This window comes from Phodopus roborovskii, unplaced genomic scaffold (assembly GCF_943737965.1).
Source record: "Phodopus roborovskii unplaced genomic scaffold, PHOROB, whole genome shotgun sequence".
NCBI classification, from domain to species: Eukaryota; Metazoa; Chordata; class Mammalia; order Rodentia; family Cricetidae; genus Phodopus; species Phodopus roborovskii.
The window spans coordinates 26,645,285-26,672,819 of record NW_026126540.1 but is presented as its reverse complement, the minus strand read 5'-3'; the positions used below and the strand labels follow the sequence as shown (position 1 = coordinate 26,672,819).

General features: G+C 46.5%; 1 protein-coding gene across 2 annotated transcripts; it reads left to right on the top strand.

Annotated features, from left to right (window-relative positions):
- Positions 1–75: 75 nt before the first annotated feature.
- Positions 76–27,225, top strand: Prune1 (prune exopolyphosphatase 1). 2 transcript variants are annotated; one of them, XM_051199326.1, is made up of 8 exons: positions 76–186; positions 15,257–15,349; positions 17,198–17,400; positions 19,183–19,367; positions 20,811–20,969; positions 21,953–22,047; positions 22,783–22,941; positions 25,515–27,225. In XM_051199326.1, exons 2-8 carry the CDS (start codon positions 15,311–15,313, stop codon positions 25,941–25,943), a joined length of 1,269 nt encoding a protein of 422 aa, XP_051055283.1. In that variant the 5' UTR covers positions 76–186; positions 15,257–15,310; the 3' UTR covers positions 25,944–27,225. The 2 variants fall into 2 exon arrangements, with proteins under 2 accessions (XP_051055283.1, XP_051055282.1); XM_051199325.1 differs by lacking the exon at positions 76–186 and adding an exon at positions 1,296–1,592.
- The last annotated feature ends 310 nt before the right edge of the window (positions 27,226–27,535 follow it).

The window sequence follows — 27,535 nt, the reverse complement described above, 5'->3', positions numbered from 1 at the left end:
ACGCATCAGCCGAGGACGAGGTCCCTGGAGGAGGAGGGGGCCTGATCAGCCGCGGAGGGTTTCCATCAGGGCTGTCTGAGCTGGTCAGCAGCCCGGTGAGCGGCAGAAAGGAAGAGAGGAAAACAACAGACCCTTTCTCTTCCCTCCGCCTGCCGCGGGAAGGGACGGAGCGCGTGTGCCTCTCTGGTGAGAACCGGGAAAAGCAGGCGGCCTGGATGAGCGGGGAGGAGCCGGCGGGACGGCAGCAGCTGCTGGGACCTCCCTGGATGCCTGCCCCAGTCCCCTGCTCTGGAGCCAGGGAAGCAGGGAGAAGGAGCTTCGTGTTTGCATGTGTACTCGTTTAATATGAAAGGGGAGGGGAACTGCTTCTATTTTCCTGGAGCTCCCCCCCCCCGGACTCGTTTCCAAGTCTTTTTTTTTTTTGGCTAGAAATGGAAATGATTGAGCTGTGTACCTGGTTAATACATTCAGGGTGAAGAAGACGCCCCCTCGTCCCCGCTCACCTTCCTGAGGAGCAGGAAAAGCTGGGGATAATATTAAAAAGCGAGGGATCATGTTATGATGAAGGGACATGTCTCCCCTCCCCCCGCAGTAGTATGCGCTGGGGCACAAAAGTGGCAGTTAGGGAGGGGTGTTGGAACCTAGCCTTACATTCTGAAGGCTCCTCTATTGGCGTGGCTGCCACGGGATGACTTCAAACAATCCTGAAAGCTGAGCGAACAGTTGCAACAGAGGAAGCAAAATCGCGGTTGCAACAGTCCAAGAATGGCGTGAGGAGAAACTTGTCCAGGCTGTAACGGAAAGGAGGCTACAGAATGATGAAGTTAGAAAGAGTTGGCACGACTGTAGGTTTTAAGAAGACAGGTAAAAATTAAGCTAATGTTCTCCTAGCGTGAAGAAACACATCGCTGATCACAATTAGGTTAGTTTGGGAAAGGGGGAGAATTAAAAGCTGTTTTAATAAGATATAGAGATATGTTGTAATTTAAAGTCCCAACCATGAGGGTTGTGAATCCAGCATTCAGGAAGCTGAGAAGAAAGACTAGATTGGGCTACAAAGCAAGACCTTGTATTAAAAAAAAAAAAAAAAAAAAAAATTGAGGGATTAATTTACATTAATCTCAAACAGATCCTTGGTGTAATATATGGAAAGGTACTATACCTATCCCTATCTGAAAGAGCAAGTGGTGCCATAAAGGCGAGTTATTGTGACACATACACAATTTGTATGTCATAGCACTCAGAAAACTGCGCACTTGGGGGGGACACTTAGGAACTTCCGGACTACATTTCCCAGGAGGCATCACGACATGCTCCTCCTTGACCTCCCATGAGTCTCTGGGCTCAGAACTCAGCCTCCGCCGCTGGGGGCGGGGTAACGCCGGAGTGCCGGATTACGCACTTCCTCCTGGGGTTCGGAGGCCGAACCCTTGTGTGGCGGGTTCGAGTCCCGCCCCCTGACTCTCGGCGCTAGCCCCTGAGTCTGGGGCGGGGTGCACTCGGCCGGGTTACCTCTCCTAGCCGAGGGGCGACGGCACACCTCGGGCTTCACCATGGAGGACTACCTGCAGGATTGTCGAGCCGCTCTGCAGGTAACGGGTCCCAATCAGTGACCGAAAGGAATGCAGCGTGGGGTCCGGGAAGGACGAAGGTGTGGGCTCCGGGGAGGGATCACAGAGGTGGACGCGGGGGAGCTGGGGACCAAGCCCGTCGCCCATGGGTGGGAGAGCCGGAGAAGTGAGTCTCCTTTCGGTCTCCTGAGTCGGCTCCCTCAGCCGGACCAGCGAGGCGGCCGCCAGCCTCGCCGGGCGAGGTGTGTCTGTCCCTCTCTCCCCGCCCCTCTCAGTTCCCCACCGGCAAGCCCAGCTCCAGCCCACTGGCCTCCGGGTGGACCGCGGGGATGTAGAGGGTACCTGGGTGCACGGCGTTATGAATGGCGGTTTGCCTTCTTTTTCTAGATAGAGGCGTTCACAGTGTGTTTTACTTTAAATCTCTGTTTTTAAGCATCAGGCATATATGTTGACCCACAACTTACATTCCTTTGCCTCCAGGGTTTTCCTTTAGTCTTCTTCATACACAAATACGTAAAAATACCCGCTCCTTGCTTAGGGATAAACACAAAGTGTGTTTGGAATCTAAACCATAAGCTCGGCCCCTGAATGCTTTGTAGCTTATTTTTGGTGCTTCCTGAACCAGCTGGACTCACCCAGCCGCGCTGACAGGCCATGGCAGCTTTGGATTTATTCCCATTAGAGGCTCCAAGTCACCTGGCTCCCTGCTGTGAGCTTCTCTGCCCCTGTGGAAACCTAGACAGATGGCTGTCTTCCTTCAAAATAACTTAGCTGGGTGTGGTAGCCAGCCACATGCCTCTAGTTCCAGCACTTGGGGGGGAGGAGGCTGAAGGTTCACCAGTTCAGGCCAGCTTTGGGCTGGAAAAACAAACAAACAAACAAAAAACCCCACAAAAATAGAACAAAACTTAAAATTCCTGAGCAATAGATTTTCGCTTTCATAAACCCTGAGAGTCACCTAATTCGCTGTAGATTCAGCTGCTGGTATAAATGAATATTCTCAATTTGATTTTGGGGTGAGTTTCAATTTGATGCCAGCTACACTAAAATTTCCTTTTGAAAACATCTGACCAGTCTGAATATCTGTAATCTCAGTGCTCAGTAGGTGGAGGAAAAAGGCTTGTTAGCTTACGTGTAGCGTGGGCCACACACTGAGGTCTGAGGAAGCTTGGACTCCATGGTGAGGTGAGACTCACCCCTCTTCAAACCATAGAGTGGGGAGGGGAACCCGCCATATTTGGGGGAAGTTGTTTTAATGCAAAAGGCAAATTGGAACCAATTCTCTTTCTGAGCCTGTCCTGGAACGCACTCTGTAGATCAGCTTGCCTTTGCCTCCTGAGTGTTGGGACTAAAGATGTGGGCTACCACCACCTGCTTGTTTTACTTTATCATGTGCTTCTTTTTGAGATGATCTGTATGTAGCCCAGGCTGGCCTTAAAGTCCCAATATACCAAGGTTGACCTTGACTTCCGTTCCTCCTGGTTCTACTTCCCAAGTGTTGGGATTATAAGAGTCTACTGTGATGCCCAGTTTGGCTATCCTTTATTTGTTTAATTTTATTTATATGAGACAGGGTCTTACTAGGTAGCGCTGGCTAGCTTGGTACTAAGTAGACCAGACTAGTCTCAAACTCAGAGTTCTACTTGCCTCTACCTCAGAGTTCTGGGATTAAAGGCATGCACCACCTTTAAAGGACAGGCCCTTTAAAATCGTCAGGCAGTGGTGGCACACTCCCAGCATTCAGGAGGCAGAGGCAGGCAGATCTCTGTGAGTCTGAGGTCAGCCTGGTCTCCAGAACAAGTTCCAGGACAGGCTCCAAAGCTACAGAGAAACCCTGTCTACTGTCTACAAAAACAGTTTTTTTTTTTCTTTTTGGTGTGTGTGTGTGTGTGTGTGTGTGTGTGTGTGTGTGTGTGTTTAAGTGTACTGCCCATGGATTCCAGGAGAGGACATTGGATTCCCTGGGACTGGAGATAACAGGTGGTTTTGTGTCTGTCACCTGTGTGGGTGCAAAGTCCTTTGTAAGATCGGTACAAGTTCTTAAGCACTGAGCCATTTCTTTAACCCCTGAAAAATTGTTAAATTAAGTTTTATTTATGTTGGGGAGGAGGCTTATCCGTGCAATGGACACATGTGGAGATCCGAGGAAACATTGGGGAGTCTGTTCTCATTTCTCCATGTGGGGCCTAGGGATCACTTTCAGGTTATTATGCTTGGTGACAAATGCCTATATCTGCTGAATCTGCTGAATCATTTCATCCCCTTCTTCTCTCCCCTTCTTTCTATGTCTCTCTTTGCACAAAGCAATGGGGTTTCCATCATAGCATTTTCATGAGCGCACACACGCGCGCATACACACACACACACACACACACACACACACACACACACTTAAACTTTCCTCTCATTTGTTCCCCTACATTGCTGGCTCTTGTTTCTTGAGGTAGACTCTTTCTCTGTAGCTTAGGCTACTCTGGGACTCTTGGTCTTTTTTTCTCAGCCTTCCAAGTGCAAGAGGGCAGGCATCAGAACCCATTACAGATGGTTGTGAGCCACCATGTGGGTGCTGGGAATTGAACTCAGGACCTCTGGAAGAACAGACAGTTTTCTTAACCACTAAGCTATCTCTCCAGCCCTGAGAGTATCTTCTTGTTTGTTTGTTTAAAGACCTACTTTTGAAGATTTTGGAAAAGATTTATTTATTTTTGGTTTTTGAGACAGGGCTTCTTTCTGGGGATAGCCCTGGCTGTCCTGGAACTCACTGTAGACCAGGCTGGCTTCAAACTCACAGAGATCCACCTGCCTCTACCTCCAGAGTGCTGGGATTAAAGGTGTGTGCCACCACCACTTGACAAGATTTTTTTTAAATTTTTAATTGTGTGTGTACATGTGAGTGTTGGTGCCTTCAGAGATTAGAAATGGACTTGGTTCTTTGCAAGAGCATTAAGTACTTTAACTGATGTGCCATCCTTTTAGTTCCTAAATGTGTGTGTGTGTATGTGTGTGTGGGGGGGGTGTGGGTGGGTGGGTGGTGGGGGAGGGAGAGGAGGAGAGTGTGTATGTCTGTGCACATGCATGCAAGTATCCAAGGAAGCCAGAAGAGGGTGTTGGATCCCCTGGAACTGGAGTTACGCCAGTTGTGAGCCCCCCTGACTTGGGTCCTGGGAACAAAATTTCTGAACTCTGAAGTACAAGAACTTTTAGCTGCTGTGTCTCCAAACACTAGTGTACTTATGACATCATTTTAAGTGGAGGTTTTCCAGCTTCATGTAAATAACTGCTCTCGTTCCCACCACTTAGTGAAAAGCCCTTGGACCTGAAACCTCACCCAAAAGCAGGGATCTTCTTTCCAGCATTTACCCTTGTCTTAGTTAGGGTTTCTGTTGCTGTGAAGACACACTGTGGTCACTGGAACTCTTGTAAAGGAAAACATTTCATTGTTGTGGCTCACTTACTGTTAGAGGTTCAGTCCATTATCAGCGTGGTAGGACATGGTGGCCTGTAGGCAGACGTGGTGCTGGAGGAGTAGCTGACAGTCCTGCGTCTTGCAGGCAGCAGGAAGTGGTCTGTGACACTGGAAACAGCTTGAGCACAGAAGAACTCAGGGCCCACCCCCACTGTTATACACTTCCTTCAACAAGGTCACAACAAGGTCACACCTCCTAACAGTGCCATTCCCTTTGGTGACCACCAGAACCCTCCTTACCCATTCCCCCCCAGATGACAGCTCACCTACACTGTTAGATGTTTGGCAGTAGACTTGACTTTTCCAGTATCATTATCCCAGGGCTTCTCCATATTTCTCCTCTAAGGAGCAAGGTATAGCTCCTCTGTGAGCCTGTGTGCTCCCTCCTGAAGGTGACTGAGCCTTGGAACTTTCTCAGCACACAGGCTCACTAGGGCAGGGAGTAAATTGAGCGTGAGCCTCTAAGAATATTAGCTTATAAGCCAGTAGCAGTACATGCCAGGGGATGCCAGTAGTTTTAATTCTTTTTAATTATAGAAATATTACATAAGGAAAATATTGAAGCACAAAGCAGATATGAAGTGAAAAAGATAAAGGCCTTTTTTCCCCTTTCCATCCAGTTCCCCCAAGAACTGTTAATTTCCTTTTTTTTAGAAGTGTGTGTGTGTGTGTTTGTGAAAGTATTTTTAATTATGCTGGAGCTGGAATTACAAGCTGTTGTGGACCACTCCATGTGAGTGCTAGGAACTGCTGAGCTATCTCCAGCCTCCTGTTAATGTTTCTTATAGAGAGAGAGAGGGCCTAATCCCAGCCTGGTCTATGTAGCAAATTCCAGGACATTAAGGGCTACACAGAGAGACCCAGTGTCAAACAAACAAGAGCTTGTTTGAAGGGCCAAGCAGAGGAGGACAGCCACGTGTACATCCTTGACCAAAGAGCAGTCTTCTGATAGAGAGGCGTGTCCTCTTCGAGGGCCAGTGCATCTTCAGAGGGATGTATGAGAGGTGGAGAAGGAAGAAGCTGGACACTTCCTGGCAGAATTAGTCCTTGTGGTCAGTGGAATGACAGATGTGAATGCTTGGCTTTTGCACGGGCCAGAGACAGCTGACAATGCAGTCAGTTCTCCTGCAATACCATAGTTTTAGTGTGTGACACCAGAGAACTTTTACAACAGTGTGTTCCACTTTAAAGAATTCTACATGGCTGGGCTTGGTAACTGAGGTTGAGGTGGAAAGGCTAGGGGCTAGCCTGGATTACAGAGCAACTTCCAGGCCAGCCTGGGCTGTGTGAAACAAACAGAAAGAAGCTGGGTGTAGTGGCCCTCACCTTAAATCCCAGCACTTGGGAGGCAGAAACAGGTGATCTCTGAGTCTGAGGCCAGCCTGGTCTACCTAGAGAGTTCTAGGACAGCAAAAGCTACATAGTGAGACCTTGTCTTGAAAACAAAAACAAACCAACAAAAACAAGAAAGTAAGGGAAAGAGAGAGAATGGAGGCCTATTTTTGTTGTTTGTTTTGTTTTGTGTAATGGGTTCCTAGTCCTAGGGACTGATTCATCCAGTAGGAAAAACTCTTTCTTTGGGGTGGGGCTACTTCTCAGGCTGAGCTAGGAGCAAAGGTACACTTCTCAGGCATGAAGCTGGCTGAAGTTGGAAGTGACTGCTTGCTTGTTCTTATCAGAGTTCTCTCATTTTCTCTGGGTGAAGGGGGTAGGGAGTGAGGGTGTTGTCTGGCCTGCCCCTCCCTTTTGTTAATGTTGTCTAGAGTAGCTAGCAATCAGACCATCCATATTCAGCTTCAGAGGGGAAGTGCCTTCTTCCTTTCTTATGTTTTTGTTTGTTTGGGCTTGTGAGACAGGGTTTCTCTGTGTAGCCTTGGCTGTCCTGGAACTGGCTCTGTAGACCAGGCTGACCTGGAACTCACAGAGATTCACCTGCCCCTGCTCCCTGAGTGTTGGATTAAAGGCTTGTGCCACCACCACCACCCAGCTTGGAAGTGTTTTTTTCTCAGCCCTAAACCTTCTTCCTGCCTGCAATCCAGTCCATAAAACAAACAAAACATATTAGGATGTGTTCTTTTAACTAATGGGTATCTTAATATCCTTCCTCTCCCTTCTCTTTAAAAAAAAAAAAATCTTTTTAGATTCATGTACTTTATTTTATGTGGATGAGTGATGCCCTTAGAGGTTAAAGAGGGTGTCAGATATCTTGGAATAGATGCTATGGACAGTTGTGAGCTACTGTGTGGGTGCTGGGAACCAAACCTGGGTCCTCTGCAAGAACAAGTGCTCTTAACCACTGGGCATCTCTCCAGCCTTCCTCCTTTAAATTTTTTGTTCATATTACACTAATTTATTGAGTGTATGCACACACTTACATGCCACAGTGCACACTGTAAAAGGACAGTAATGCTCCATCGTGTGAATCCCAGTGATTGAACTGGGCAGACTGGACAGCATACACCTTTACCCAAGGAACCATAATCTGCCCCCCTTTCTTTCAGAAAGTTTTTTGGCTGGGTTTGGTGGCTCACACCTTTAGGACGAGCTGGAGGATCTCGGTGACTTCAAGACCAGCCTTGTCTGTAGCATGTCAAATTCTAGGACAGCCAGGGCTATATGTAGAGAGACTATGTCAAGACAACAAACTGGGCATGGTGGCACATGCTCTAATCCCGCACTTGGGAGGGACAAGTGGCAGAATTACCAGCAGTTCAATTACCAGTTTGGCCTACATAGTGAAAACTAGGTCAGCTAGGGATGCAGGGAATGTAGGTAGGTTTGGTGGCACATGCCTGTGGTCCCAGGTAAAGGCAAGCAAATCTGTGAGTTCAAGGCTAACCAGGTCAACATAGCTAGACCCTGTCCAAAAAAAAAAAAAAAAAAAAAAAAAATGTTTGTTTCGGGTGTCTCTCAGATTCTATTTCTTCCATTGGCAGGCAGCTCAGGTTTCTCATGCTGCTAAGTTTAGCTGTATTTCCTTGAACTCTTCCTCTAGTGAGAAAACAGACACTGTTTGGCCTGTGTATTCAGCTGGTGGAGAGGTGGGTTGGAGATGAGAGTTACATATTCTTCCTAATTGAAGAGGACGGTGCCTTCCAAGTCGGGGGCAGCCATGCACCCAGGAATCTTCATTTTCTGGAGCGTAATCATGAAGAGAACCCCTTTCCACTCTCGAGGATCTCCCAGTTTGGACCCTAAGCTGTCTCATGCATCAAGGGTACACATTCATGAAAACGTATTGAGCCCCTTACGGTTCATCTTTCCTGAGAACTGCAGCTGCAGGAAGCTGGAGAGGGAAGACCATGTGGGGACACCGGGGAAGGCTTCACAGAGAAGGGGGCTTTGTAAAAGGTGGCTCTGGTTTGAGCAGCAAGGAGCAGAGGAAGAAGTGCTCCGCTTACAGAGGAGCTCTCGGGTGGTGTCTCATTTAATCTGTACATGGCATGAAACAGGCACAGGGTTCCCTCCTGTTGCTTTTTGCAGTCTCATCTGTAGTCCAGACTGGCTTGCAGCCGTTTCGTAGTTCACATTGGCTTTAGAGTTGCTCCAGTCCCTCTACCTCAGCCCCAGAGTACTGGTATTAAAAATGTGCACCAACACACTCAACTTCTTCTCCTTAAAAAATATTAGCTGAAGCCAGGTAGTGATGGCACATGCCTTTAGTCCCAGCACTCAGAGGCAGGGGCAGGTGAACCTCTGAGTTCAAGGCTAGCCTGGTCTATAGCTTGAGGATAGCCAGGGCTACACAGAAAAACCCTGTTTTTGTTTTTTTTTTATTTAATTTTATTATTATTTTTGTTTTGTTTTGTTTTTCGAGACAGGGTTTCTCTATATTGCTTTGCAGCCTGTCCTGGAACAAGCTCTGTAGACCAGGCTGGCCTGCGAACTCACAGAGATCCACCTACCTGGAGTGCTGGGATTAAAGGCGTGCACCACCAACACTTGGTTCCTCTCTGTCTTTTTAAAAATTATTTTTAATTATATGTATATGTGTGTGTAGGCATGTACATATGAATACAGGTGCCCTCGGAAGCCAGAAGAGGGCAGCAAATCCCTTGGAGCTGGGGTTACTAGCCATTTTGAATCACCCAATGGTGGCTGAGAGCCAAACTTGGGTCTTCTTCAAAAACACTACCTAAGCCATCTCTCCAGCCCATAAAATAAAAATGTTTAATGCTTATTTGTATATTTTGTGGGGGTGGGGAAGCATGCCTCAGCATATCTGTAAAGGCCAGAAAACGGCTTGCAAGACTCCAAACTCTCCACCATGTTGGCTCTGGGGACTGAACTCAGGTTGCCACCGTGGCAGCCTTTGCCCTTGCCCACTGATCATCTTGCTAGCCCTGCCTTCATTTTCACATAGGAACCAGGACCCCATATCAAGTAAGGGCTGGACTAGGGCTGGACTCAACCCTAGTGTTGGATTGTCTACGTGGTCTGCTGCTCCCGAGGCTGAATAGAGGGTCTGGCGGGACACACACAGCATGGTTTGGGTGGTGCATAGTTCAGTCAGTCCTGGGTAACCAGGGTGGGGGGTGGGGGTGAGGGGTGGGGTGAGGAATTCCTGCTGCCCAGGGATGGGAAAAGGAGAAAGGGCTGTACATGTTTTGTCACCCCCGGTCCAGGATCTGCTCCAAGTGGCAGAGCATCCCTGCTGTCTGCTTCTTGCTTTGGCTGAGCACCAGAGTTCGTCTCGTGTTGGCGACCATTTCTCCTTCCCTCCTGATGAACTTTGGTCCCTTCCTTCTGCTTTTCTTTACCTTCCTTCCAGGCTGGGGACTTGACTGGCCATGGTTCACTGCACTGTTACGGGGATTGGAAACGGGTCTCTGATGTCTTCCTAGAACCCCTTACTCAGCCTGTCCCTTGTCCTCTTAGCCCTCTCTCCATGTTTACAAGCCCCTCCCTGCTTCAGTGAGCCAGTTTTCTCTGAGCCGCTTATCTCTAAGGCTTTCCTGTCGCTTTGGTCCACAGCCATCTGGATGATCCTTGGTGTCTAGGAGTCAGAGGGGTTTTTCTCTAGTCTCAGAAGTCAAAGGAGATACTATGTATGTCATATGGCAGGGTCTTGAGTTTAGAATTATCTTGTTTGTGTAGAGCTGGTGTTGCTATGTGGTGATCTACATATGGGATCCCAGCATCAGGGAGGCCGAGGATGGGTGAAGCCAGACTCTATCTTAAAAAACAAAACATTGGAAAGGGGTGGAGGGATACAGCGATGGCTCAGTGGTTAATGACACCAGCTGCTCTTCCAGAGAACTTGGTTCAATTAGCAGCACTCATTTAGTGGCAAACAATGGCATGTAACTGTGGTTCAGAGAGATACTACTTCCTCTTTGGTCTCTGTGGGCAATGCAGTGCACACATGTGGTACACATTCAAGCAAAATACCCAAGCACAAATAAAAACATCGGGGGCTGGAGAGATGGCTCTTCCAGAGGTACTGAGTTCAATTCCAAGCAACCACATGGTGGCTCACAACCACCTGTAATGAAATCTGATGCCCTCTTCTGGCCTGAGGGCATACATGCAGACAGAATACTGTGTACATGATAAAAAATAAAAATAAAAACATCTCCAAAAAACAATTTTAAAAAGAAAAAATTGTTTAAAAATAAAACAAAACTAGCCCTTCCATGGTGTTTTTTGATATAACTGGCCCACATTGTACACACACAGTGCACAGCCATCAAATCAGGCTAGTTGGCATATTGATTATTCAGACATTTATCATCTGCTCCTGTTTTTTGGTTTTGTTTTCTCACTATAGCTCAGGCTTCACTATGTAGACCAGGTTTGTCTCAAATTCTCAGAAATCAGCCTGCCTGTTGCACCCAAAAGCTGGAATTAAAGGTGTGTGTCCACTATACTCAGCTCTTTAGTTTTCTTTTGACACAGCATCTCATGTAGCCTAGGATGACCTTGAGCTTGCATTGTAGCTGAACTTCTGATCCTCTTGCTCCCACATCTCATATCTGGGACAGGCAGGTGCTACCACCCTTGGCTCACATAGTGTTGGTCATCTACAGGGCCAGGACTTCTTACAGGGGGCACTCTGTTAACTGAACTGCATCTCTAACCCTGATGTGTTTTGTTGTTTGTTTCTTTGTCTTTTGAGGCAAGAACCCTCACATCGCATAGGCTGGCCTCAAACTCACAATGCAGGGGAAACTTCTGGTCTTCCTGTCTCCATCCCTTGAGTGGAATGAGATTGCAGGCATGAAACACTACATCAGCTCATTGTGTTTTTCTGAAACACGGTTTTGCTATGCTGTCCTGGCAGGCCTGCAACTCTATGTAGTCCAGACTGGTCTCAAACTGGTGATTCTTTGTCTTCAGCTTCCTTAGTGCTGGGATTGTAGGTATAAACCACCACACCTGCCAACGGGTCCATACTTTTTTAAAAAAGTAATTAACTTGTTTTGTGTATATGTGTCATACATATTAAGGTCAGAGGACAATATGCAGGAGTCAGAATTAGTTCTCCTACCATATGACACCTGGAAACTGAACTCAGGTTTTTGCACTTGGCAGCAAAGGCCTTCACTTGCTAAGCCACTTCTCTGGCCCAAGGGCTCCATACTGTAAAGTAGGCCTACAGAAATGGGCATGGGCAGCTCTTGAAGGCAAGCATCCAAAGGCCTGACAAATAACCTCTACTTTTGGTATCTCTGGTGATACAATTAAGAAGTGGGGAAGAGGGTAGATTGAAAGAAGAAGGCTGTCTATGGTTTGGGAATTAGTTTATGGCTCAGTGCTAGAGTGCTTGTGTAGCATGCATGAGTCCCTGAGTTCAGTTCCCAGCACCACAGAACAAAAGCAGGAGCTGTTTAGTAACTGCATATGAGGCTGGAGAGAAGGCGCTATGTCAAGAGCATTGGCTGCTCCTGTAGAGGACTTGGGGTTGGCTCCCAGCACCCACGTGGCGGCTCACAGCCATCTGTAACTCCAGTTGCAGAGTTTCCAGTGCCCGCTGCAGGCACCAGGATCACACATGGTACATCTACATAACCAGGAAAACACCCATAATGTACAATATATAAATCTTTAAAAAGAACAAAGTTTCCCATGGCTGAGGATCCCCCTAGAAGTCTAAACTGTTCTGGCAGAGGAAGGAGGGTCACATAGCTAAGGAGAATCCTAAAGTCACATTTCTTGATAATTGTCCCTTGCTATGTCTTAGTCTTCTAAACCCCCTTTCTAGTTTATAAACTGTGCCTGGCAAACTCCCTGACAAGAAGCCACAGTGGCTTTCCACCTTGCTGGCACAGTTTATCAAGCGCAGAAACAGTTTTTGGTTGTTATGACTGCAGGGCTATCTGTATGGGTAGAGGCCAGAGATCCTGTCAAATGTTCTGTGCCGTGCTGGACAGCCCCTGTAGCAAAGGCCCCGCCAGCTAAAATACCAGCGCTGTAATGAAGGAAGCTTGCACTGACTGGGAGGCTTTGCTTGACCTCCTTCAAGCCTGATGACCCTCTTCGCTCCATGCACTCACAGAGTAGATGATGAGAGTGCTGATGGTGATAATGTTTTTTGAGGTAGGGTCTCTCTGTGAGCCTTGGCCAACCTGGAACTCGAGGTGAAGACCAGTCTCTAAAGCCACGGCCTGTCTCTGCCTCCCAAGTGCTGGGATGGAAGGCGTGTGCCACCATGCCCAGCCCCTCCACCTTTAAAAATAAGCTAGCTTAAAGACAGAAGATGTAGCTCAGTTGGTAGAGCTCTCACACAGCCCCAGGGCTCACTCTTCAGCAATACAGAAACTGGACAGTGCATGACTGTAACCCTAGCGCTTGGAAGGGTGAAGTGGGGCGATGAAATGTTGAGAACTGTTTGGATTATTTAGCAAACCCTACCTCAAGGGTAAGTGATGTAGCTCAGTAGTAGAGAGCTTGTTCAGTGTATTCAATTCTCTAGATGCAATCTCCAGCACCCAAAAAACATGATTATAGTAATCCTTTTTTTTTTTTTATTTTTATAGACAGGAATTCAAATAGCCTGAGCTGGCCTGAAACTTATTATTTAACTGAGGCTGGACTTCTCCTGCCTCTACCTCCCAAGTGCTGAAATGTGCCATAACATCCAGCTTGATAATGCTTGAAGTATGTGCATGTTTCATTTGGCTGTTATAGAGACTAAATGATCAGTTAATAGGTATAAAAGTATTAGAATAATGCATGGCACCCTCAAATGTTTAAAAAACAAAAAGTCTGTCTGCTGTTGTCCACACTGTTGTCCAAATGTGTTTGAAGATTCTGAGAGCTCAGCAGATGAATGGGAATAGTGTTAATGTTTTCCATTTTCTTTCCCTCTGCTTAGTCAGCAGCTGGACCTTTCAAAGTTCTGTGCCAGACATGGTGGCGCATGCCTTTAATCTCAGCACCAGGAAAGGAGGACAGAGGCAGGTAGATATCCATGAGTTCAAGGCCAGCTAGGGCTACATAGTGAGACTCCATCTCAAAACAAAACAAAACATAAAGTTCCTAGTTGAGGAGATGGCTGTCCTAGTTAGGGTTACTATTGCTATGGCAAAACATCATGACCAACGCAGTTTGGGGAGAAAAGGGTTTATTTGACTTAAAAGTTCTACACCACTGTTCATCACTGAAGGCAGTCAGGACAGGAGCTCTCATAGGGCTCCTGGAGGCAGGAGCTGACCCAGAGGCCATGGAAGGGGGCTCTTTACTGCTCTTGATGGCATGTTCAGTCTGCTTTCTCATAGAACCCAGGACCACCAGCCCAAAGAAGGCACCACCCACCGATCCACAATGGGCTGGGCCTGCTGTGTCAATCACCAATTAAGAAAATGCCCTACAGGCTATCCTAGAATTTGCTCTATAGATCAGGATGGTCCTGCCAGAGATCTGCTTGCCTCCGCGCCTCCTGAGTTCTGGGGTTAAAGGTGTTTTCTTAATCAAGGCTCCCTCCTCTCCAATGACTGTAGTTTGTGCCAAATTGACATAAAACTAGCCAGTACAATGGCTGAATGAATAAAGTACTTACCATGAAAGTGTGAACAGAAGTTCAAATTCCCAGAACCATGTAAAGCCAGATGGTACAACATGCATCTGTAATCTTAGTGCACCTACCGCAAAGCAAGATGGGTATCAGTGAAAGAGAACCCCTGGAAATGTGTTTACCTGCAGTAGTGAACAAGAGACCCTCCCTCAGAAGAGGAAGGAGAGGGCCAACAAATGAGGTTGTCCTCTGACCACTGACTGCATGGCACTGTGACTTATTCAGACATGTACACACTTGCATGCACACACAAATTCATTTAAATAAGTAAGTGTTCAAGCCAGGCCAGTCAGGGCTACAGAGTGAAACCTCTCTAAAACCAAAACAAAAATACAAAGTTCTAGCAGCAGCAACTCTTATTGTGGGTTACATATTTACCTTTTCTTTCTTTCTTTCTTTCTTTTTTTTTTTTTTTTTTGAGACAGGGTTTTCTCTGTGGCTTTGGAGGCTGGCCTCATACTCACAGAGATCCTCCTGCCTCCTGCCTGCTGGGATTAAAGGTGTGTGCCACTACTGCCCGACTGTATTTACTTTCTTAGGTTAGCATACAAAGTAATGATTGTGGCTGAAGGTAGCTAAGTGGGTGAAGGTGCTCGCCCCTAAGCCTGTAAGTTCAATTCCCTAGACCACACGGTATTGAGTTTGGAGACCAGCTTCCAAGTGTTGGTTGTCTCTTCCCGCCATGTGGATCCCAGGGGTCCAACTCAGGTTGTCAGGCTTGGTTAATGGCAAGCACCCCTATCCACTGAACCTCTTGCATGCTGTGGGTTTTATTTTTGCCTTTATATTCAATGCCTCTTTGCTTATTTTTGTAGTGTAGAAATGTGAAAGTTACTCTTTCATTTTTAAAATAGGGGCAATGAGTGGCAAACTAGGCCTGGTATCCTTGAGGGTATGGCATAACTGTCCATTACCAGAACATTCTGTCTCTGACTACAGTGAGAGCCTGAAGAAGCATAAGCAATCAGGTAATTGTTTAGTGTTCTGAGAGTTAACACTCAGGGACAAGGTTAGTGGAAAGGAGAAAGCACCTTTCTGCCAACTGGATGTATATAACTGTTTAAAGCCTAGCCAAGCCACTTGAACCCTCTCTGTCAGTGATATTGTACCCTCTGAAGGGCAGGGAGATTACGTAATGCCTTGCTTGAGTGTAAGGTGACTGAAGTACAGGCATGGTTTTATGAGTTTCTCCTTTCCCTCCAGGAGTCCAGGCCTCTACATGTTGTGCTGGGAAATGAAGCTTGTGACTTAGACTCCATGGTGTCTGCTCTTGCCCTGGCTTTTTACCTAACAAAGGTGAGTACCAAGAAATAGTCCCTTAAGAGTTAAAAGGGACAGCTCTGCCACTTATTAATATCTTAGCGTTAGTGCTGGGCAATGGTGGTGCGTGCCTTTAATCTCTACACTTAGGAGGCAGAAATAGGTGGATCTCTGTGAGTTCGAGACCAGCCTGGTCTACAGAGAGAGTTCCGGGACATCCAGGGCTGTCACACAGAGAAACCCTGTCTTGAAAACAAAACAAGTCAAATTTTAGCGTTGGCTAAATTGAAGTTAAGTACAGCTAGGTGTGATGATACATATCTGTAAGGCCTTGGAAGGGGGAGGCAAAAGGGTAAGGGTTAGCCTGTTTCATAAAAAAAAAAAAAAAAAAAAAATAAGGGCTGGAGAGATGAGTCAGAGGGCCAGAGTTCAATTCTCCAGTACCTAATGGTAGTTCACAACTATTTATACTTCCAGTTCTAGAGGATCACATGCCCTCTTCTGACCTTCACAGGCACTAAGCACACATGTGATACACATATAATACACAGGCCAAATACTCAAACATAAAATAAAGTGAATAAATCAATAAAAAGGAAAATAAAGTTGGAGAGCAGTCGGGATAGCTCAGTCAATAAAGGTCTTAATTTACAAGTATGAGGGTCTGAGTTTGATCCCCAGAACCCACATAAAATAGTCAAACATGGTGGCCCCCCCTCCTCATGCCAGCACTAGGGAGGCAGACAGGCAAGCCCCTGGGGCTCGGTGGCCAGACATGTAGCTAGCCTACCTGTTGAGTTTCAGGCACCCTTAGGAAGGGGGGTACTGGTGCCTTAGGAATGAATGACACCTGAGGTCCTTTGACTTCTACCCAGGCTTGTGCAGGCAGGTACACATGCACTGTGCACAACATGAGATAATAAAGATCCCTTTGCTGAGTACTGTGTTACTAACTGGAATGTATAAATATACTTTGAGGATTGTCTTTCTATTGTGTGAGGAGACACTTGATTAATGCAGCTCTTATAAAAGAAAGCAGTTAATTGGAGCTTGCTTGCACTTCCAGGTGTTTAGTCCATTTTCATCATGGCAGGGAGCATGGCAGCATGCAGTAGACATGATGCTGGAGAGGAGCTGAGAGTCCTACATCCAGATCCACAGGCAGCTGGAAGAAAGGGAGCCACTGCACCTGCCTTGGGCTCTTTGACGCCTCAAAGCCCACCCCTAGTGTGACACACTTCTTCCAATAAGGTCACACCTCGAAGCTCCTCCCAAGTAGTGCAGTTCCTTGATGACTAAGCATTCAAACATATGAGCCAAAGGGAGTAAGGGTGGGGTGAATCTCATTCAAACCACACCATGGGGTTTGCAAGACCATATTTAAATAGCTTATTATTGAATTTCTTATGGGTACCAATGATCTAGTAGTTGTCTTCCCAAATTAGCTTGCTTTCATTTTTGAGACAGGCTTTCATTTATTTCCCAGTGACTTTGAACTCATTAGGTAGCTGAGGATAATGTTGAATTGTTTTGTTTATTTGTTTTTTTGAGACAGGGTTTCTCTGTGTAACCGGCTGTCCCAGAACACTCTCTGTAGACCAGGCTGGTCTCGAATTCACAGAGATCCACCTACCTCTGCCTCCTGAGTGTAGGCATATCTCAACGAGTTCAAGGCCAGCCTGGTCTACAGAGTAAATTCCAGGAGAGCCAGGACTGTTACACAGAGAAACCCTGCCTCAGGGGAAAAAAAAGGATAGTAGTTACTTGTGATCATGTCTCCTTTGGACTTATGTATGTGTGGGAGTAAACTCAAAGCCCAATATTGTTACTTTTTCTTGCTGTTTCAAAAACCTTATGATGTCTTCTTTTCAATCTGTTAACTAGACGGCGGAAGCAGGAGAAATCTTTATACCAGTTTTAAACATAAATCGTTCTGAGCTTCCTCTACGAGGGGACAATGTCTTCTTCCTCCGGAAGGTTCAGATTCCAGAGCCTTTGCTGATTTTCCGGGATGAGATCGACCTCCACGCATTGCACCAGGCTGGCCAGCTCACCCTTATCCTTGTTGACCATCACATCTTACCCAAGTAAGTAGATGGAGATTAAGTCAATTAAGTGGATACTCATCCTACACTGTTAGATATGACGGATGACACAGAGAGGAAGATTTGCCTTCTGGAGTCTAAGAGGCTAATTTTTTGTTGTTGTTTTTGATTTTTTGTTTTGTTTGTTTGTGTGAGACAGGGTCTCACTGTACAGCATTGGCTGGCCTGGAAATCACTATGTATTCCAGCCTGGCCTCAAACTTAGAAATCCACCTACCTCAGAAACTAACTATAATTGATGGATTCCATCAGATATGAAAAACCTACTAAAAATAATGTCGTTTCACCAGGAGGTAGTGGTGCATGCCTTTAGTCCCAGCACTTGGGAGGCAGAGGCCAGACTGGTCTATAGAGTGAGTTCCAGGACAGGCTCCAAAACTACACAGAGAAACCATGTCTCAACCAAAAAGAAAGAAAAAAAAAAAAAAAAAAAGTATCATTTCTCTAGTTGTATTTATGATATAAAGAAAAATATATAGTGAGTTCAAACTAAATAATCATTCAAAATCACTTAAATCTGCCTTCACTGTCAGAACTTTTTGCTGTTTTGCAACATAGGAAGATGCTATAAATACCTCAGTAATGTCTGTTCAACAAATATGTACATCTATAATAATTCTGCTTCTAATTTAGGACTAGAAAAAGCTTCCAAAGAGCAATGTGAGTATGAGATTTGCCTACGTGTGTCTGGCTCCTGCTGTTCTTACAATTGTGTATTTTTCCCTTGAGCACCCTGTCCTTATAGCAAGAAATGGGTACCTGAGGGCATCCCTGAATTTACTCGTTAGAACCTTTTTCTGAAGTGGATGAAGGTGACAGTCCCCATGCATTTTTCAATCAGGAAGAGGGCAGTAAGCAGACAGATCATTGTAGCAGAGACACGTGATAGCTGTCACTCTAGAGGACAGTGGGACTTGATGGAGTGGACATGGACTAACCTCATCATACTGCAGGGAAGCTGATGGCATCAGGATTCTGTAGAGGAGTTGACCCTTGAGCCCAGTCGACAAAGAGAATGAGGTGTTTGTTCCCTGCAGGGGTGGGAAGGTGGTTGAGGGAGCCTTTCAGGCAGAGAGGAATTAATAGAAGCGAGCCAGGCAGGCATGAAAATGCACACTGAGTTGGGGAACTGGCACTTGTTTTGCACAACTGAGCATGAAATATGTGGGGAAGGTAAGGCATGAATTGATGAGACCGGGGTGGGCAGGGGTGGGTCGTGGTGGCCTTGTAGGGCCTTCTTAGGAGGATGGTCTTTACTGTTTATTATATTTATTCCAGGTCCTAACAGAATCAAGTTTTTTATTGTTTTATTTTTGTTTTCAAGTGATCACCCACAAAGCATTTGAAGGTTTTAATGAGCCTCTAGTTGAAAAGTAGATGACTGGTGAAGAGACTTGAAGCAGTCTAGAGAGGGGATACTGAGGGTGTAGCGTGGAACTGGACGGGAATGCATGGGTAAAAGCCCTAGCCTGGTGACCTACATGGGATTTGATTGTCAAGAGAACAAGGTTCTGTGTTGAGTATCAGAATTCAATTGGAGTGGCAACCCTAAAGACAATAACTATGTAGATATTTATAGTAGACACTCACAAAGTTCATTACATGCCATTTAGATACCACATTAAAGAGGAGTAAGGCAGGGGTTAAAGTAACCTCTATATATTTGCCTAAGACACTCACACTTTCTTTATGGTAGAGACTGGTCTTGCAGCTGGAGCACTTTTACGTACTTCTCTCTTTCTGTTTTCTGTTAACCCTCTCCAGAAGTGATGCTGCTCTGGAGGAGGCAGTAGTAGAGGTGCTGGACCATCGACCCATTGAGCAGAAATACTGTCCTCCCTGTCATGTTTCAGTTGAGCTGGTGGGGTCCTGTGCTACCCTGGTGGCAGAGAGAATCCTGCAGGGGGCACCAGAGATCTTGGACAGACAAACTGCCTCCCTACTGCATGGTAAGGGTCAGTTTGGGTTAGGGCCTGATTGGTTCCTTTGCTCCCATCTTTAAGGGGCAGTGAATGTCTAGAGGCCACCCGGTCGGTCGTCACAGAGGGCTAGTTGTTCACCGTAGTTGGATATTGTTTCGCTGCCTGGGGGTTTGTGTTGGAGAAAGTGGGAAGGAAGCACAGGGCAGCTGACCTTGGCAGTTCCCATTTGCAGCTCTGTTTAATAGGAGGAGGACTCTGAAGGAACAGGAAGCAGGCTCCGCTGTCAGTCCCAGCGGGAAATGGCTGTGTGTCTGAGCAGCTCTCTTCACCTTTCCTCTCATTCCTCCATGGGGTGTGTACGTGCTGAGACTAATTAGATTAGACGGTGCAGCCTCTTCCAATAGTAAGACTGATGGAAGACAAAATGCAAACAGAGGGAAGTAGGCGCAAAGCTTCATCAAGAAGCTATTTGAAATTCATAGCTGCTGGGAGAGGGGAATCAGTTTTTTTTTTAGTGGAGCGACACTAGTTATATCAAACACACTCCAGGACAGGCTCCATTCTTATGAGTAGTTGCCCAACAAAAACACCAAGTTGGTGTTTTGTTTTTGTCTTTTTTTTTTTTTAATTGAAAATTTTTATGTGGATGCATGTCTTGCCTGCATGTATGTGTGTGCACTAATTGTGTGCTTGGTAGCCTCATAAACCAGAAGAGGGTGTCAGAGTTGTGAGCTGCCATGTGGGTGCTGGAAATTGAACTCAGATCCTCTGGAAGAACAGCCAGTGCTCTTAACCTGAGCCATCTCTACAGCCCCTACCTTCTCATTTGAGAGAGAGAGAGAGAGCAAGCAAGAGAGAGAGCAGGCAGTTGGGTGGTTAGGGAGGTGGAGGCAGAGCTGAGGGAGGAAAAAGAATATGAAATTTTCAAAGAATAACTAAAAATGTAAAGGAAAAAAAGATCTGTGATGGAGTTTGGCTTACAGAAGAGCTGAGTTTTCTCTGAGGTTGTGAAATCCACAAGGCCCAGGATGCTAAGGCTTATTTTATTTATTTGCATTTATACGTTTGGGTGTCTTGTCTGTATGTCTGCAGAATGGACATTCCTGGTACCTAAGGAGGCCAGAAGAGGCTTCAGATCTCCTGGAGTATCAGTTGTAAACTGCCATGTTGGTTCTGCAACTCAAACCTGGGTCCTCTGCAAGAGCAGCCAGTGCTCTTAACTGCTGAGCCACCTCTCCAGCCCCAGGCTCAGGCTTCTTGGCCACCTTCCCATGCTCTTCATTGCATTTTACTTTGGGAGGTCTCACTTAGGACATGGTCAGGCCCAGGGTATTGTCTTGTCCTCATGGGTTTGCCCTGGATGTACCCTCCGGGTTGTGTCCATTGGGTGTGGAATTACGTGTGTGCATGCTAGTGGCTGGAGTGGAGGACTCGCTCGAAGGATTCCTGCTGTCCCTTATCCCTTCATAGGTACCATCATCCTGGACTGTGTCAACATGGATGCCAAAATTGGAAAGGCAACCCTAAAGGACAGCAAATATGTAGAAAAGCTAGAGGCCCTCTTCCCAGATCTTCCTCAGAGAAAGGACATCTTTGATTCTCTGCAAAAGGCAAAGTTTGACGTCTCAGGTATGATAGATTTTCCACATGAGAAAATCAGTGGGCGAGCTTTGAACATCCTATCTGGAAAGCCGCAGAACGATGTCAGCACATTAAAATGGCTTGCTTACTCTTTATACCAGAGAGAGATGAGTGGCATCCATGTCTTCTCATGAACGATCAGTTATCTGCTAGATGATTCCATCCTGAGTTTGGAAGAGGATCCAAAGGGCTGGGGGTGATAGATAGCCCATGCTGTAATCCCAGCGCTGGTGAAACCACGGCAGAAAGATAGGAAGTTCAGAGGAACCTGAGCTATAGAATGAGCTGAAGGACACCTTGCTCCTATCTCAAAAGGTGAAAGCCATGCAGAAAAACCAAATAACAAATTAATGGGCTTTAAAAAAATCCATAACTTGGGCTGGAGAGATGGCTCAGTGGTTAAGAGCACTGGCTGCTCTTCCAGAGGTCCTGAGTTCAATTCCCAGCAACCACATGGTGCACAGCCATCTATAGTGAATTCTGGTGCCCTCTTCTGGCCTGCAGGCATACATGCATACATAATAACTAAATAAATTTAAAAACAAGCTGTGGTGTCTGTGTTGGGAGTGTGTATATGAGTATAACTCAGCTCAGAAGAGGGTACCAGATTCACAGAGATGTAGTGACAAGTGGTTGTAAGCTGCTGATGTGGGAACTGTGTGCAGGTCTAGTGCCCGCAGAAAACAGAAGAGGGTCTCCGATCCCCTGGAACTACAGTTACACACAGTTTTGAGCTGCAGTGTAAGTGCTGGGGATTGAAACCTGGTCCTCTGAAAGAGCAGCCAGTGGTCTTAACTGCTGAGACATCTCTCTGGCTGGTGACTAGTACTCCTCTATAATAATTACATCTTCACTTACTGCCCCTGTTCACTGCCCCTAGGAGAAACTACTTTACTTTTCTCCTTGTCTTCGCCTTTGTGGTGTTGGGCCAAGTCCCCTGCTTGACTCCGGGTTTCCCGTCTATTTTCTAGGCCTGACCACTGAGCAGATGCTTAGAAAGGACCAGAAGACCATCTACAGACAAGGCACCAAGGTGGCCATCAGTGCAGTCTACATGGATTTGGAGGTAAGAGCATGTTGGCATGAATGTGAAGGGAACATGGATTTCATTCATACGCCTCTGTCCTGCATTCCTGCTCACTCTAGAGTACGTTGGGACCTCTCCACCGGTCTCCATCTCCTCTGGGATTCTCTGCACCCCACACCCCTCGCTGTGTCCTAGTATTCACCTGAGTACTAGTTTCTCTGTATCCACATCAGTTTTGCATCCCTACAAATCATTCTCCATAGAGTAATCAGTGGTTTTCTGTATATGTGATTTTTTAAAAATATTTTTTAGGCCAGGTGTTGTTGGTTTACACCTTTAATCCCAACACTTGGGAGGCAGAGGCAGGTGGATCTCTGTGAGTTTGAGGCCAGCCTGGTCTACAGAGCTAGTTCCAGGACAGCCAGAGCTATACAGAAAAACCCTGTCTCAAAAAACAAACAAATAAAGGAAAACAATTGTCTGGTAAATGCTGTCTTCTTACTTCATGGAGGAAACTTAGGCCCAGGGGTTAATACCACTTCTTGATCTTATTCCTAAGAGGCAATATAGTAGAGCAAATTTTTAAAACAACTGTGTTTTAATCCAAAGCCTATATTCTCCCCCATTCTATGCCAGTCTCCTGCGTAAATACTACATACTTACTGTTTTAGTGGTGCAAAAAGTGTGAGTTACATGCACAGAAAACCTTCACACTGGCTTGTTAGTAAGAAGACATATAGCTGTAAGCTTCCATTACTTATTTTTCCTTTCCAGGACTTTCTGCAGCGGCTTGACCTCTTGGAAGATCTCAGTGCTTTCTGCCATGAGCACAGCTATGATGCCCTGGTTGCCATGACTATCTTTTTTAACACTCACAATGAACCAGTCCGGCAGTTAGCTGTTTTCTGCCCCCACTCGGCACTTCGAATGACAGTGAGTTTCCTTCCCATCAATCTGAGGGTCAATGGCCCAAGTGTGCCTTTGTGTTCTATAGTTCTGTGCTGTTAAGCCCTTGCCTCAAGTTGTATCTTTATATATCTTTATACAGAAGGGGTGTGTGTGTGTGTGTGTGTGTGTGTTTTAAATTTTTATTTACTTTTGTGTCCATGTGAGTGGGTGCCCATGGATGCCAGAAGATCTAGTGTGTGCATGTGTGGAAGTTGGAGAAGAGCTTGCAGGATTTGTGCACTCCTGCTCCTGTAGATCCTGGGGTCAAACTCAGAAGGTCAGCCTGGCAGCAAGTACCTTTGTCTGTTGGCCCTATTTTTGTTTTTGAGACAGGGCCTCACCCTGTAGCCCAGGCTGCCCTAGAACTCACAACAATCTTCCTGCCTTAACCTCTTCAGTGCTGGATGTGAACCCCCATGCCCAGGTATCCAGAATCTCATAGATGTGGACCCAGGCGGGCCCCTTGCCTGTTTTTGTTTGTTTTAGCCACAGTCTCTACAAGGGACTAGCCTTAATCATACAGTTACTGAAAAAGGCTGTTCTAAAGATTAGAAACAATTTCTGCTTGACTCAAACTCTGCTTAGAAGGAAATATCAACCTGGAGTTGAAACTTGCTCTTAACTGGGCGTGCTGACCCTATCCCAGTGCTACCTAGTAACAGTAAAACTATTCCAAAAACCTAAGGGCTAAGGACAGATGTGTTGCACACAACTGCACAGCAATAGGTGTCAGGCAAGAGGATACCATGAATTTGAGTCTAGCCAGGTATGTGTAGTGTGAGGCCCTATCTCAGAAAAACATTGAGAGAGCCTGGGGATTAAAACCTAAAAGAAAATCAGTTCTTTCCATTGCTTCTCATTTATGGACAGAAGAGACCACTGGGGTGTGGCCCAGGGGTGAGGCCCCAGATTCAATCCCCAACACTACAAAAAGTAAAAAGGGGCCATGCTCTCCTCCTACACACACAGTAGGACTCCACTCCTGCATACACAGTGTGGAGCTTTTCAGCTGTGCTCCCTCTGGAAACCACGCGCCAGATAAATGTTCTCTGGGGACCAGGTCAGCTCCTTTCCTGACCTTCCTTTCTGTTTTTTGTTGTTAAAATGACATAAGATTCTGGGTTGCATGTGCTGTGAATATGCTAAGGACAGCCCAGCCAGAAGTTCTTTGCACTCAGGAGAGGCATGTCTGCCCTTTGCGGCCACTTCCTGTTTGCTTCCTCTCTTGGGGTAGTGGGTAGAGGGTAGCTGGCACTAAGGAGTGACGTACGTTTTATAATCAGGTAGACATGCTTTTCTGTCTCAGGTTCCTACCTGCTTGCCCTTTGAGCTAAGCCAGAGGACTTACAGAGTCGGTGACTCAAGTAAGAGTCGTGACTGCACAGTCTGCCGTGGTCATTACCATAAAGTGCATTTTGAGTCAGAGTCCATGTTCTGAACATGTGGCTCTTAGTAGCCATGTTAAGGGGAAGGTACTTGGGCTATATAAGAAAGTACCCTCCCGCCTTCTGGAATCTAGTGCCCCCTCCACCATGTTGTCTGATGACAGTAACTACCCATGTTCTTGGTGCTGGGAGGCCACTCAGCCATCTCTTCCTTGCCTTCTGTTAGGGGTAGTATAATATATTTAGAAACTGATGGTGACAGTCTGGGGTCCCAGTGTCAGTTTTGCTTCATGTAAACTGTGACTTATTCAATGTAAGCATCAGTTAACCATAAGTGAATGTAGTAGTTGTACCAAAATAATGAGATATTTGTAAACATCCAGATGGGCAGCCTGTTTGGCCTGTCCCCCTCCCTCATTCTGCTCTGTTTGTTTGGCCTCAGTCCTATGATGTCTATGTGGGTGCTAGTCCTGTCCTAGCTAAGAGTGTGGGTAGACAGACACATGGAGCCCACATTGTAGTTAGTGCCAGGGATCATGGCCATTATCCACATGATTCCACTCAAGAAAAACCTCGGGCAGGGTGGGGCAGTGGTGGTAGCACATGCCTTTAAAAACAGCACTCAAAAGGCAGAGGCAGGTGGATCTTTGAGTTCCAGGGCAGCCAGGGCTATACAGTAAAACCCTGTCTTGGGGGGAAAAACACGAAAGAAAACTTCTGTGCACTTTGATTTCTTCATTAATGAAACAAAATATGACATTAATTAAATGTTCCATCCATGCAGGGCATCTTATAATATCAGCACATGGGAAGCTGAGGCAGGGGGATTACAATGCACTCAAGGCCAACCTGAGCTACTTAGTAAATTCCAGGACTGCAGTAAGGGTTAAGACCTTGTGTCAAAAAAAGGTGGTGGGGAGGTGGTCTGGGAATGTAAATCTCAGCATGCTCGCTAGATTTGATCCCAAGCACCTCTTCGTGGTGGCACACAGTAATCTCAGCACTCAGGAGCATGAGGTGGGTGGATATCTGTGGGATCCAAGCCAGCCAGGCTACATAGTGAGACCCTGTCTCAACACACACACACACACAAACAACTTTTCACCTCTGTTGGAAACTTCAGCTCCTTGCTATGCTGCATTACACATCATCCCCTGTTCTTGTCTTCCATAGATCTGTGGGGTCCTGGAACAGTCCACCTCCCCACCCCTGAAGCTGACCCCTATTCCAAGCATCTCTCCTGACCTCCAAGCCTATCTTCAAGGCAACACCCAGATCTCTCGGAAGAAACTTCTGCCTGTGCTCCAGGAAGCCCTGTCAGCATATCTTGACTCAACAAAGATGCCTTCAGGGCAGCTTGGGGTAGTGGGTACGTCCAGAGAGCAGGTGGACAAGGAATTGAACAGGGCAGGTAACTCCCTGATTTCCGGACTGAGTCAAGATGAGGAGGAGCCTCCGCTGCCCCCCACGCCCATGAACAGCTTGGTGGATGAGTGCCCTCTGGATCAGGGGCTGCCTAAGCTTTCAGCCGAGGATGTCTTTGAGAAGTGCAGTCAGATCTCGCTGTCCCAGTCTAACAGAGCCTGCCCATCAAATAAGTGATCATTGGAAGGAGGGTGGGGAGGTGTGGAGGAGGTGATTGGCCACCTCAAGTGCATGTGTTTGACATGTTTGACCATTTCAACAGCTGTGTCTATTGCTCCAGGGTCTGGTGTACTGTTCTCATAAAACTGGGAGGAAAGAAAGCAGCTGCTGGAAGAATGGCTTTCTGCCTCTCCTACCCGTTCTCTACCAGGCAGACAAATTTATTTAATTTTATTATTTAATCTGCACTGACTTTCCTTATTCTGTTTGCAATGGGTATGGTGTGATATCACTGTCCCAGCAGAGCAGGACTAACAGAATGTAGACCCTTTCTAAGTGTCTTCAGAACGACTGTGAGCAGAGACAGTGTCTGTCATGAAACCAATTAACTACTTGTCTCCATGAATTCACCATTTCATTTTTTAAAAGTTCTTTTTGAGACAGAGACCCATGTAACCCAGACTGGCCTTGAACTCTGTGTGTGTTGGGCTAGTCATGAACTCCTAATCTTCCTGAGTGCTGAGAGTAGTCATGTATTACCATGCCTGGCTAGTCTCTTGTCTTGAACATGTGGCAGGACTTCCTAGTTCTTTGGCTCCTTCTGTCCCAGCGTCACAGGAAAACAGGAGAGACCCTGAGGATCTAAGGTAGAACCCAGACAGCTGATGCACCTCATAGGCGTTTTTTTGCCAAGAGGGCAGAACTTGGTTGGGCTATGGATGTCCCCTGCCTCAGTGGGTCTGGCAGGTTCTTGTGTTTTTCTGGTTTTGCTCATATTAAAGAAAGAAATGTCTTCTGGTGAGACATTTCGCTGTTCTAGGTCTCATTTTCCCCATCTGTAAATGAGGGTTAGGAGTAGATGTTCCCTGGTATTCTGTGACCTGCCTCTTCCTGTCATCCTTGCCCGCCTCTGCTTCTTTGTATTTTTCCTTTGGTCTTCCCTGGGAGTGCTCAGGGTCACTGGATTGTGTGTGTTTATGTGTGATTGTACCAAGGGGCTTAGCCTCATGTAGCATGTACAGAGCTACATGGTGACCCAGCAGGAGCTCTTTCCCAATGACTTGTCTGCATGTGTAGTCTCTCCCGCCCCCCTTTCCCTGTTCTTACCCCATATAAATTGGAAGCACTGTCAACAGACTGTAGGGTGTGTGGTGGTTTGGGGCAGTCTGACTTCACTTTAGGGTAGCTATCGGGAACGTGGAATATTGGTGCGATCACTGAACCAAAGGGAATATGTCCTGTGACTTTGGTACTTGGTTTTGCATTTTTGTTTTGTATTAAATACTTTATTCCTGTTTGAGGTCTTGTCTCTTTTTGAAAATCTAGTCGGATCTTCCCTCTCATAATGGCTGCACCTCCTACAGACTCTTCTCCCGTTCTCCCATTCCTGCTTAGTTAACTCAGCTGTCTCTGTTCATCCTCAACCTTTCCTTGATTCCTGTCCCCAGAGCTTTCCTTAAAATATTCAGTTGTAGTCTCAGCTTTTTTTTTGAGACAGGGTTTCTCTGGGTATCCCTGGCTGAGCCTGCTCTGTAGACCAGGCTGGCCTCCAACTCAGAGATCCGCCTGCCTCGGGCCTTCCCAGTGCTGAGATTAAAAGCATGCGCCAC